General features: G+C 41.9%; 1 protein-coding gene across 1 annotated transcript in view; it reads right to left on the reverse strand.

Annotated features, from left to right (window-relative positions):
* The window catches only part of trioa (trio Rho guanine nucleotide exchange factor a), a 319,083-nt gene that overhangs the window by 49,940 nt on the left and 255,185 nt on the right, over positions 1-13,958 (reverse strand). Inside the window, 5 exon segments of the mRNA XM_060942859.1 lie at positions 6,461-6,652; positions 7,271-7,390; positions 8,017-8,183; positions 10,976-11,171; positions 12,888-13,062. Of these exon segments, the coding sequence (XP_060798842.1) occupies positions 6,461-6,652; positions 7,271-7,390; positions 8,017-8,183; positions 10,976-11,171; positions 12,888-13,062 (850 nt within the window).

Genomic DNA, 13,958 nt, shown 5'->3' on the forward strand with positions numbered 1-13,958 from the left:
CCCATCCAGATGACGTCTCTCTTCAGGAAGACCTTGCATTTTCCAACATGACATTGCCAAACCACATACTGCATCAATTACAGCATCATGGCTGCGTAGAAGAAGGGTCCCGGGTACTGAACTGGCCAGCCTGCAGTCCAGATCTTTCACCCATAGAAAACATTTGGCGCATCATAAAACGGAAGATACGACAAAAAAGACCTAAGACAGTTGAGCAACTAGAATCCTACATTAGACAAGAATGGGTTAACATTCCTATCCCTAAACTTGAGCAACTTGTCTCCTCAGTCCCCAGACGTTTACAGACTGTTGTAAAGAGAAAAGGGGATGTCTCACAGTGGTAAACATGGCCTTGTCCCAACTTTGAGATGTGTTGTTGTCATGAAATTTAAAAATCACCTAATTTTTCTCTTTCAGTGATACATTTTCTCAGTTTAAACATTTGATGTGTCATCTATGTTCTATTCTGAATAAAAATATGGAATTTTGAAACTTCACATCACTGCATTCCGTTTTTATTTACAATTTGTACTTTGTCCCCAACTTTTTTGGAATCGGGTTGTATTCTGGTCTCATCCGTCCACAAAACATTTTTCCAATAGCCTTCTGGCTTGTCCACATGATCTTTAACAAACTGCAGATGAGCAGCAATGTTCTTTTTGGAGAGCAGTGGCTTTCCTTCTTGCAATCTCTGCCATGCACACCATTGTTGTTCAGTGTTCTCCTGATGGTGGACTCATGAACATTGGCTAATGTTAATGTGAGAGAGAGGCCTTCAGTTGCTTAGAAGTTACCCTGGGGTCGTTTGTGACCTCGCTGACTATTACACGCCTTGCTCTTGGAGTGATCTTTGTTGGTTGACCACTCCTGGGGAGGGTCACAATGGTCTTGAATTTCCTCCATTTGTACACAATCCGTCTGACTGTGGATTGGTGGAGTCCAAACTCTATAGAGATGATTTTGTAACCTTTTCCAGCCTGATGAGCATCACCAACGCTTTTTCTGAGGTCCTCAGAAATCTCCTTTGTTCGTGCCATGATACACTTCCACAAGCATGTGTTGTGAAGATCAGACTTTGATAGATCCCTGTTCTTTAAATAAAACAGGGTGCCCACTCACACCTGATTGTCATCCCATTGATTGAAAACACCTGACTTTAATTTCACCTTCAAATTATCTGCTACTCCTAGAGGTTCACATACTTTTGCCACTCACAGATATGTAATACTGGATCATTTTTCTCAATAAATAAATGACCGAGTATAATATTTTTGTCTCGTTTGTTTCACTGGGTTCTCTTGATCTACTTTTAGGACTTGTGTGAAAATCTGATGTCTCATCTCATTATCTCTAGCCGCTTTATCCTGTTCTACAGGGTCGCAGGCAAGCTGGAGCCTATCCCAGCTGACTACGGGCGAAAGGCGGGGTACACCCTGGACAAGTCGCCAGGTCATCACAGGGCTGACACATAGACACAGACAACCATTCACACTCACATTCACACCTACAGTCAATTTAGAGTCACCAGTTAACCTAACCTGCATGTCTTTGGACTGTGGGGGAAACCGGAGCACCCGGAGGAAACCCACGCGGACACGGGGAGAACATGCAAACTCCACACAGAAAGGCCCTCGCCGGCCACGGGGCTCGAACCCGGACCTTCTTGCTGTGAGGCGACAGCGCTAACCACTACACCACCGTGCCGCCCGAAAATCTGATGTTTTAGGTCATATTTACGCAGAAATATAGACAATTCTGAAGGGTTCACAAACTTTCAAGCACCACTGTATACTGTGACATCTTAAACTATCTTAAAATTTTCAATTGTGTACATGTGTGTAAAAAACGATGTGGAATTTTTTGTTTTTAATTTAGGCACTTGTCTGCCTGCAAAGACTGAGTAGGAGTACTGAATAAGGAGCCGGTTTAATAAACACAGCACTAAAAACAGTCAGTCTGCCTAGAGACATCTAAATCTTTTCAACCCGTGTTCTTTTCTCTCAAAGTGAATGTCATTTGATTACATGTTTGCATCACGACATTCCACTGCACAATAGACACAAGTCTAATCAATTCAGTTTGTGAAGTGATGCTGGCTGTAAAAATGCCTATGATGCTCCGCACACTATAGAGATCGGAGCAGACAAATTTCTGAAATGTTTAAATGACCTTATAAAAAGATGTTAATTACAAGATCTGTAGTTAAGAGGACAGAACTAATTGCTGGGTTTCAGTCATGTAACTTTTCTTAGCAGTTTTACCAGAAGTGAAATAGCTGGTGGTTTAAACGGATGCCGTAGTGCAAACAACTAGCGATAACTTAGAGTACGCTCATAATCTAGAAGCCACTGCTCGCTGTAGATGTATTCAGAAGATTGCTATGTGCAATGGAATCGACCCCTACAGTCTGGGAAAGAAGGATTTGTCATACGATCTCGAAAACTACCCTTCAGTCAAGTTCCCCGACATCTCGAACTATCTGGTGTTGCAGACGGCCTTCTACACTGCAAAACAGATCAAAGTGTGGAAGAGTATGGAGGCTCACACCTTTTTTGTATGTGGCTGGGTAAAGGACCTCGGGATCAAGTCGCTGCCAAATGAATCCTGGATTGGTTTTGCCCGTCCAAGTTTTTTTTTTTTTTTAAGCTTTTCATTTGTGTCTTTACAGCGAAGCGCTGCAAGCTGAAGTGTAAACAAACAACAGTTGGCTTGATTCTCACTTGTGTTGGCTCTTATCTCTCAGGTAACTCATTCACAAAGATCATCAGAAACCCCTTTAAAGACCTGGATCTTAGTTAAACAAGACGGAGAAGTGATCACGGCGCATTGTAACTGTACGGCTGGGGAAGAATTTTGTTGTGACCTTCATGCATGTGGACTTTGTGAGGAGTAAACAAAGAAACAGCTGGGGACTTCAGCACTTCATGACCAAAAAAAGTACCGTAAAATAATGACACACAGCAAGAAAAGTACTTGGAAAACGCTAAGGACAGCTGAGGGGGAGATACAAACCTTTCACCAAGTGATCACTGCAAACTCGAGCATGCTTCGACTCGGCTCCCTTTGATTTCAGTGAGAGGTTCAAAAGCCGCCTTTCTCAACGTCTTTTTGTGAAATCCTGTGTTCGTTCAGCTTTTTTATTAGTTCATGGGGAACCGAAGAAACTTATCAGTTTCACGGTTTGAACAACCTTAAACAATGCAAGCATAAGGCATTTTTCACATGAGCGATGAACCTTCGCCGTACAAACACTGTCAACTGAGCTTTAGTAGACCACCAGCTAAAGTTCTGAATAACTAATGAGGCAGATGTGATGTCATGTGAAACCCAGCAATCAGCGGTTACCTCTTGCTCTGACTACTGTGTTGAAGGCCCATTTATTATTCGTGCTGAGGCAGATAATCATTTTGAAGCAGTATTTTCTCCAAGTTGTGTGTGGTTAACAGTGACATTATAACACCACACACTCTTTTTTTACTGTCTGTACTGTCAAAGCAATACTCATCCAGTAACCGAAGCTAAAATTGCACCAAACATAATGACCTATTGCATGCTTCAACACAACAACAAAATGCCTTCTGCATGTTTGTACACGCGCTCATGGCCACCCATTTGTGCTTTCTTCGTATCTTCTACTGATAAACTTTATCACATACATGTAGCAAAAGTGCATTCTGTTATGGCCCTCCTTTTTTTTTTTTAAATCTGACTTGATTTCAAAATACACATTTATTTAAAGGAGCAGTGTGCAATTTTATCACCACCCTTCAGATGATCAATCAATTAGTTTTCCCTCTCCCCCAAATAACCCTGACCCATGTGTTGAAGCAGTGTACGCCTCAAATATCCTTGAAAGAACAGGGGCCTTGCTGCTGTTCTGTCTGGTGGGCATATCGGGCACAGCTTCAGACTGGTTTTCATCTTACTGGTCTCACTGACCAAAGTTCAGTCTCCACTGGTGATTTTGTGTCCGACTCCTTCCCACCATCTTGTGGTGTCCCCCAGGGCTCGGTCCTGGGACCCTTACTTATTCTGATTTACATGCTGCTTCAACATTTCATACTGTTTATTTGCTGATGACCTCCAACTCCACTTTACATTTGAGTCCTGCGAGACTGATAAATTATCATCAATACTTCTCGATTGTCTCGGGGACAACAGGGATTGGGCACAAGGAAGCTATTTACAGCTAAATGCAGATAAGACAGAGGTTCTGTTTGTTGCACCTAGAAGTCTTATCCATCAAAAAAAAAAAAAAAGGGATTTCTTTCTTCTGCTGCCCACCCAGGCCCGCAAAACCTAGGGTTATATTCAACCAGTCATCATCAACTCATAGCCATGTAAAGCAGCTGACCAGGTCAGGCTTTTTCCATCTAAGGAACATTAGTAAATTAAGAGCAGTAGTTTCATATACTGAGCTGGAGATGCCCATACATGCTTTCATCTCCTCCAATATAGACTACTGCAATTCACTCTTTTCATCACTGAATAAATCTGCTCTCGATTGTCTACAGGCTATTCAAAATGCTGCCGTAAGACTGCTCACCAAGTCAAACCGATGGTCCCACATCACCCTTCTACTTATATCTCTACACTAGCTCCCAGTTACTTTCAGGATCCATTTTAAAATTTTCACTCTCACATACAGAGCACTCCATAGCCAGGCCCCTGCTTATCTGACCGATATCCTCCACCCGTACTCAGCAGCTCGCTCCCTAAGGTCAAACAACCTACACATACTTCTTGTCTCCCGTACCAATCTAAAACCCTGTGGCGATTGGGTATTCGAGTTCATTGCTCCGAGGCTGTGGAATGCTCTACCTCTATTCATCAGGCTTACCAACACCACTGACTCTTAAGAAACTACCAAAAACACGTTTGATCAATATGGCATTTGGGTAACTGTTAGGTTGTTGCCTTTTACTTATTGTGCTTTGTGGCTTTTATAAACTGTCTGCATCTACCATTTCTTGTATTTCATGTTTGTTTTCTTGTCTCTTGTATATTGAGACTCCTATTCTACACGTTTCCTCTAATTTGCTCCCTGTACAGCACTTTGACACTTGTCTGTGAAAAGCACTTTATCAATAAACTTGACTTACTTACTTAGATCTAGGGACAGAACTCTGATGTTGTGTCTGAAATCACTCACTCATTCACTACTCCCGACTCACTATTGCCCCTTTTCCACCAAAGCAGTTCCAGGGCTGGTTCGGGGCCAGTGCTTAGTTTGGAACCGGGTTTTCTGTTTCCACTGACAAAGAACTGGCTCTGGGGCCAGAAAAACCAGTTCCAGGCTAGCACCAACTCTCTGCTGGGCCAGAGGAAAGAACCGCTTACTTTTGGGGGGGGGGGGGGGGGGGGAGTTGTTAAGACCAACAACAATAATAAGACCGCGAAAGATCGCCATTTTTAAGCGACGAGAAGCAGCAGCTGTACAAACGCGAAGTCATCCATTATTATTATTGTTGTTGCTGCTGCTGCTTAAGTGTTGTTTTTGCTTCGATATTCGCGCCAAGGTTTATGCAAACGTAGCGACGTAACTGACGTATACAGCGACGTAACTGACGCGTCTTCCCTTAGCACCGCGAGCGATGGAAAAGCAAACTGGTTCTCAACTGGCTCGCAAGTTGAACGAGTTGTGAACCAGCACCGGCCCCGAACCAGCCCTGGAACTGATTTGGTGGAAAAGGGGTATATCTAGGGAATTCTATATAGAGGACTATATAGTGAGCTCATAGGTAAAATGAAAAAAAAAAAAACCCAAAACAACAAAACAAAAAAAACACTTTCGGGCACTGCTCCGCCACGCCGTTATTTACGCCGTTACTATCGCACAGTTAAAACGTGTCAAGATCAGTCGGCTGGTGGGTTTTCAAAATAATAAATACACACATGCATTTGTTCTGATAAAGCCATATTATACGGAGCGTCCCACATTAATAAATACAAAGTACTTTGTGTCTGCTGCATCTTTCAGTTCTTTTAAATCAAGGCTGAATACTTTCTTCTCTGCCTTTTATTAAATCAAAAATTGAGGCTTTTGATTAATTTATTGCTCTGCACTGTAACTTTTATTCTTGTATTTTATCCGTCTTATTCTATTTTAGCTTATTTTCTATTCTCTTACTTACAGTATAATGCGTTTCTTCTTCCGTTCATTCACCCCAAACAAACACTTTTTTCCGCCCAGCACAACCGAAATGCATGATGGTATATATTGCTTGGTTAATGACCATTGGTCGTACACGACTTTTCACAGTGCATTTTAGGATACTTTGAGTGCACTATATAAGGTGTAATAATTCTCACTACACATTCAGACAGTAATACGAAATGGCGAACTCACTATATAGTGAGTAGGGAGTGATTTCGGACGCAGGGCGAGTGTTTCCAGGCGTAATGCGTTGTGTCATTTTTATATGTATAGAAGTAATTCTCTCTGAGCCACTGCTCTCACCTGTTCAGAGGTTTTGTAGAAAGCCACAGAGGCATTGACAAGTTTGAGACGGTCCTCCATCTTGAGCATGAGCTGCTGCCAGTGAGAAGCCACGTTCTCAGCGCAGTCACGGATCATGTCCATGTCATAGTGATTGGCCTGCAGCATCGCCTCCGCCTTCTGCTGGACCTGCAGAGCGCTCTGATGGGTTTTCTGCTCAGAGACAGACAGACAGACAGTACAGAGACACAGTTACATAAAATGTACCAAACAGGGAAAAAGAAAAATGCTAAACGCATGTTCAGGCCAAGAGAAAGAAGATAAATACAATGATCAGTTTATTCCATTAATCCACTTCTAAAAGATATTAATTACATGAATTACAGCTGAAAGACATCCTATGGGTCATTTATAGCTCCACTATAGAACAATCTATCGCTACCAAGGGCTGCAAGAACGGAAATTTAGATCTCTCGGAAATGAAGAGGCAATTATGACAGGCTGCTTTGTCTCTCCGAGTTGTTACCACTCCCAGCCACACATACAGATGTAATCTGCCCTTTAGAGAAAAACAAAGAACAGAAAAACTTGGCAGGTTTCCTCTGCTGTGCAACAAAACGAGCCTCTTCAAGGGTTCTCTTTTACCAAATGAATCTCTAACAGTTGTATCTAAATGATGAAAATAAATAGGATTATAAGCTGTAGTTATTAGATATGCATGCTTTCACTTTAGCCTTCTGTACCACAGACACCAACAAACTCTCAAGAGAATGGAGAGTCAGTAAAGGAGCTAATGAGAGGAGGGAAAGTGGTAGGGAGAAATAACTCTACCTCGATAGCATGCTGGAACTGCTCATGCTCTCTCTGCAGCTGCTCAGCCTCCTGCAGAGAACTGGCTGTGATCAGACCAGCATTCAGCATGGACTCACCATTACGGATCCAGCCCAGGACCTGAGAAGCGCGCACACACACCTTAGATAACTCCGATCTTTACCTATTTCGGCTGTCAGAATAAATCCACATTTCAATTTTTAAGATACATACACAAGGTTATGAAACGTATTGATGAAATGAAGCTTCACTTGGTACAGGCGAAGAGCTATGTATATATGAACATTTATGACATGCTTTATTTTCCACACAGCTCAGTTTTCTTAAAATAAACTAATTTCTTAAAATGTCATATTACAAGGAATCAGTGAAAGAAATTAATTATAAGGCTCATGTCATGAGCATATGTAGAGAATAAGATGCCATTCAGGAATCAGACTAACTGTAACATGAAAAATAAAATAAATTAAACAAATATATGTATTGTGTAACAATGAGCTGAAAGCATGCTTAGATTATAACCATTACCATTTAAGAAAAAAACAACAACAAAAAAAAAACACTGGCGTATTATGGGAAACAGCTTTGGGACCAACAGGTCATCTGTTCAATTCCCTGGACCAGCAGGAATGGCTGACGCACCCTTGAGCAAGGCACCTAACCCCCAATTGCTCCCCAGGCTGCTCTGGGTCTGCTGTACGTCACTCTGGATAACAGCATCTGCTAAATTGATGCAATATAATTACCTGCTTGACCTCTGCCTGTAGGTGGCGTAGTTGCACACACTGCTCCAGGTGGCGGCGGTGCTGCTCTGCAGCCACATCCAGCTCCTGCTGCTTCTCATGCAGGAACTCCAGAAGATCCTGAACACGTGTAGCCATGTCCACATCCCGATCACACAGCAACTCCACACCTACACGCAGACAGGCTGATTCAGAGCAAGAAGGAAACATAGGAAGTCAGCAAAGATCAAACTCCGAGACCTTTCGAGCGGACACTCAAGGGGTGATGAGTGCCATTTGATAAGTGCTCCAAAAACAGCTGCTGGACAGCAGAGAATTTGTGAAAATGTCCACATCTGCATGCCAGTGACTGACATTAAGATTAGAACCTTATGGTCTCCAGACTAATAAGGCCAAAAGATGCAATAGGAAACTCCATTTCAGACCATTTTTTTATTTAATCAGGGCCCCATTTTTCATGCTGCTTAAAGCATATACACAGATCCATGGCCTCACTTTCGTTTATAAATGCCTTGAGACCTCAAGAATGGCACAGGAATAGTTTTAAGCATTAACAATAAATCTAATATAATCATTTTTACCATTAAATTGATTTATATAGGTTGCGGTCTGAGTGAATGACCTTCACGGCTGTAACATCACAGCAGGAAGTCTATTGGTCTCATCGCCATTTCCGCGAAACGAAAACACAGAGCTGACTGCAACTCCGATCCTCCATTTTGAGCTAATTTATCACCATGCCACGTAGACGTGTTGCTGGCCGGTGCAGCAACACGACAAAAGGTGGATTTATGTTGCATTCATGGTCCAAGAATGTTCAAACTGCTAAGATTTGGACGCGTTTTGCGAGAAGTTCACAGGCACATTGGGTGCCTATGAAGTGGTCTCTCCTCTGCTCTGCACATTTTACTGAAGACTCGTACGAGACCTCTGATCTGTTGAGGAGTGTTGGCTATAAGCCCGTATTGAAAGAGGGAGCAGTATCAACAATTAAAGAAAACTACAAGAAAAGGAAAGTATTTATTTTTTATATAATATATATAAAAATAAAATATATTTATATATATTAAAAAAAATTATACATTTTATATATATATATATATATATATATATATATATATATATACACACACACACACACACACACACACATTATATATATATATATATATATATATATATATATATATATATATATATATATATATTTTTTTTTTTTTTTTTTTAAAGGAAAGTAAGTTCAGTTGCACCAGTCCTCCCGGAGTGAGCCGAGGGTTGTTGCTAAAACCCGGGATGGAACATGACATATCATCACTCGGGCAGTGACCTCCCCGCAGTTGTTGCTAAAACCAGTGACATCCCGTTCCGTCCCGGGTTTTAGTAATTGCCTGAGCCGAGCAGTAATGGCAGAATACACAGTATGAAGAAAAGTGAATGAGTGGAGCAGCCATCTTATTTATAAACTGGATATTGCTGCCATCTCGCCCTTACGTGGAAGAAGCGAATGAACGGAGAACTGAACAAACAACTGAAAGTCAGATTGTTTCAAAACAATCGGCCTTCAAGAAGTGAGAACACAGACGCGTCAGCTCCAACTCTCATTTAGATAAATAAATTTAAAAAAAAAACAAACAAAAAAAAAAACACCACCACGTTGTTTACCTGCATTTAGATTAATGCATGTACCGTAACTTGTATTGTGTGTTTAAGTTACCGGTATAAGATTATTTAATTTGCTTCAGAATGTGATTGTCTCAGTTCATCTGATTATTTAATTAGCATTTTACGTTTTATCAGTGAAAATGCGTACATGTATGTTGTACAAGTTATAACACCCATCCTGTTTTAATGAGAGTCAACCCACAATCAGTGAAGTCAAATCAGTCTTAGTTGAGCAAGTCGGTAACGGGATTTCTTACTTTCACCATCAATTTATATTTATATGACTTTGGTCTATAGCTGTAAAAGGCTTCGGCCTTAAAACCGGTTACCGCAGTGACGTCACGCACTCAGGGCTGGCTGGCTCAGCGGGGCGGCTCCAATGCCAACTTTGCGGTTGATTTTAACTCTCAAAAATATATATTTTTAATTCCCATTTGTGCAGCATACAAGAGTCAAGGATGGAGATACTATCCACTCATAAATTTATTTATTTAAAAATAAAGGTTCTGTGTATCTCCTTTAAGAAATCCAGGATAAGACAAATGTATGCCAGATTTACTAATTATATTCACAGTATGCAATGGAAACTCTGGAATGACCAATTTTCAATCATTGCTCAAGTCCAGAATAAGAGGACGCAAACCAAATCTGCTAAATCATGAGACAATACAGATATAAATATATACAAGCACCTATACACATTTCTAAAACCATGATCTAATTTTGCTAACTTTTAATAGGCCTACTTCTGAGACGGTCCAAGCCAATGGACTATTGTCTTACCAACAAGCCTGACAATGGCATTAAAGAACAAAGGATTTGTGGCAATCCAGCCCACTGATGGAAAACGGGCTCCTGGAATTAACACAAAAATCACAACTTAAAGGAGCAGTTTGGAATTTTTAGAGCCCTGAGAAGTTCTGCTCAGGATGGAGCTTATTTCCAGGCCAGTAAAATGTAAACAGAAACCTCAAATGAAGAAACTAGCTAGATCCATTCCATGGCTTCTCTAAGAACGATGTAAACGTAGCAGAGACAGCAGTATCGAGGCTGGGTGGGAAGTGGGACTGAAAAAGAACGTCATCTGAAAATACCTCGTCTTTCGGATGTGGATGTCCAGGTTGAATATGGGGATCATATCTGAGGTCTGGACACTCACCATTCACTTTCATAGCAACGCCTATACACCTGCTCATTTACCCAATCATGTGGCGGCAGCGCAATGCAAAAACCCATACAGATACAGGTGAAGAGCTTCAGGGAGTGTGTAAGAAGGGGGGGGAGGGGAACTGAGCCTTACCAGATGCCTGAACTTCATTGACGTACTGCAGCAGCTCCTGGCCCTGATGGATGACGTCGAAGGTGAGGTTGTTCATGGTGAGCGCTTTGTCTGCATGGTGCTGCAGTCTCTGCTCAGCCAGTGTCAGGTCCTCTGTGTCAAAGTCACTCATCTGTTGTGACAGCTCCTCATTCCAGGAGTCCAGATCCGAGATGATCTGAGGAGCCCAGGAAAGGTTTAGTGCGCATATAGCGACTAAAGGTTTTATCCTGATAAACTCTGGTGTGCACAGACACGGCTTTTTATATTCAACACTGTTGTTGGCTTTACTTACTAAACAACAGAAACACATTATAAGCGCACATAGGCCTCTATTCCTGGGTAGAATATCATAAAAATAGTAAAGTTTTAGGGTGCAGCAGCAGTGCTGTTCCTATTGCACCGCACAGCATGTGTGCAAAACGGTTTTCACTAGCTCCAACAACGTTAATGCAGTTTTAATGCAGTTTCCGAGTTAAAAACAAAGGCAGATGCATACGCCCGGCAAGTGAAATATCTCATTCTCATCTCATTATCTGTAGCCGCTTTATCCTGTTCTACAGGGTCGCAGGCAAGCTGGAGCCTATCCCAGCTGACTACGGGCGAAAGGCGGGGTACACCCTGGACAAGTCGCCAGGTCATCACAGGGCTGACACATAGACACAGACAACCATTCACACTCACATTCACACCTACGCTCAATTTAGAGTCACCAGTTAACCTAACCTGCATGTCTTTGGACTGTGGGGGAAACCGGAGCACCCGGACAACATGCAAACTCTGCACGGAAAGGCCCTCGCCGGCCACGGGGCTCGAACCCGGACCTTCTTGCTGTGAGGCGACAGCGCTAACCACTACACCACCGTGCCGCCCCAAGTGAAATATGCGAAATTATTTTGCAGCTTTAATCCTAAAACGCTCCTCTTTGTAGCATGTGCTGGGGCTAACCTCATCCTGACCCTCACACTCTGCAGGCACAGTGTGTACATGAGCTCTGTGAACAATCATTGTTGGCTACAACTCATTTTTAGCTTGTGAAAGCTGCAGCACATTAATTGCTGGTTAATTGGAGATGAGACAACAGGGAGCGCAAAACTACAGCTGCTGGGCTTCATTTCAACTAACGCAAACACACACACACTAAGAGGGAGCGAGATTTCCATTTCCAGATTTATTTTCCCTTTGCTTTTTTGGATGGTTTTTTTTTTTTTAAACTGAGGTTAGCCTGAGTTTAGCAGGAAGCTGGTTTGGTCAGTGGTCAGGTCTGTTTATCCACTAGAGGCGGAGCTTTAACGGAAACTAGCTGAAGGGGATGTACGTATTGCAGAGAGACAGTGTTCCCAGGTGGCATCGTGGGACGGCAGATTGTGGGTGTGTGGCGGCATCAGCCTTCAAAAATACTGACTGGCACAACACGCTCGTAGCGGCATGGTTACAGATTTCACTGTGGAGCCGTGCTTTAATTGTGGTCGAAAAATCTGTGTCCCATTTACTTGAATGGGGAAAGAGAACGGGGGGGACAGGGAAGTTTTGTTGACAAGGGTGGAAATACAATAAATCAGATCATCATGGCTATTATCAAACAGCGTTCATACTAGCAGTGTTTCTTCTTGTTCCATAACCTCATTTCTGATTGCCTGCTCCATCCTCCTTAGGAATAAAATCTTCCTGGATTTGAAATGTTTCTGTCGGGGTTTTTTTTTTCCCCTTCTGCAGTGCTAATGTATACTTTTTTTTTGTCTTTTTGGTTTCCTGTATTTGTTTTATAATATTTGAGTATGAGAAAGGCTTTAAAATGAATCTCATTATTACATGCACAAAAACACACACAATTGTGTGAGAACTGAAAAAGAGAGAGAGAGAGAATGAATGCAGGTGGCACAGCATGACTCACATCGATGGCGTCACGTTCAAAGATCCTGAGCTGGAGGAAGAGCTCCAGTTTGATCTTCCTCTCCTGGAAGAGTTCCTCCATCTGAGCCTGAGCCTCATCCAGCTGCTGCAGCACGCTCTCAATGTGGTTGATGGAGCTGTTGTGCGGGGCCTTATTGCTCGAAATAGCTGAATCTCTGTGGGAAAACACACACAGTGGAGTTGTCAGACGTCATTTCGCAGTACAGCGATATTATTTCATCAGTTAGTGTTTGCTTCCTCATGGTTTTGACCACATGACCCGTTTTATTGTTCCTTCTGGTCTGATCACTGAGTCGCTTTAATGGATCACTATTTCACACGATGGTTATTCTTCAGACTGTAAATTACTTGATCTATGGAATCTGTGTCATAAACCAGAAAACATTACTGTCTAAAAATAATAAAATTACACATTAAGGTTTATGATAACATAATATTACAAGCCCAATTCCAAAAAAAAAAGTTGGGACACTGGAAAACATGAAGATTTGTACATCATGAAAACCTTGTATTTCATTGAAAATAGTACAAAAACAACATATCAAATGTTGAAACTGAAAATCATATCCTTTTTTGAAAAATAGATGCTCGTTTTGAATTTAGTGCCAACAACATGTGTCAAAAAGGTTGGGACAGGGGCAACAAGAGACTGGAAAAATTGTCATTTTTTAAAATAATAGGTTAATTGGTCAGTAACCTGACTGGGTCTAAAATAAATAAATAAAAATCCCATAGAGGCGGAGTCTCTCAGAAGTAAAGATGGGGAGGGGTTCACCGCTCTGTGAAATACTGTGTGGGCAAACAATGCAAAAATGTAAGAATAACGTTCCTCAATGTAAAACTGTCAAGAATTTGTGGATCACATCATCTATGGTACACATCATTAAACGATTCAGAGAATCTGGAGAAATCTCTGTATGCAAGAGACAAGGCTGAAAACTGACATTCGATGCCTGGGATCTTCAGGCCCTCAGGAGACACTGCATTAAAAACAGACACGTGTCTGTAGTGGAAATCACTGTATGGGCTCAGGAACACTTCAGAAAACCAT

This window comes from Neoarius graeffei, chromosome 16 (genome assembly GCF_027579695.1).
Source record: "Neoarius graeffei isolate fNeoGra1 chromosome 16, fNeoGra1.pri, whole genome shotgun sequence".
Classification (NCBI taxonomy): domain Eukaryota; kingdom Metazoa; phylum Chordata; class Actinopteri; order Siluriformes; family Ariidae; genus Neoarius; species Neoarius graeffei.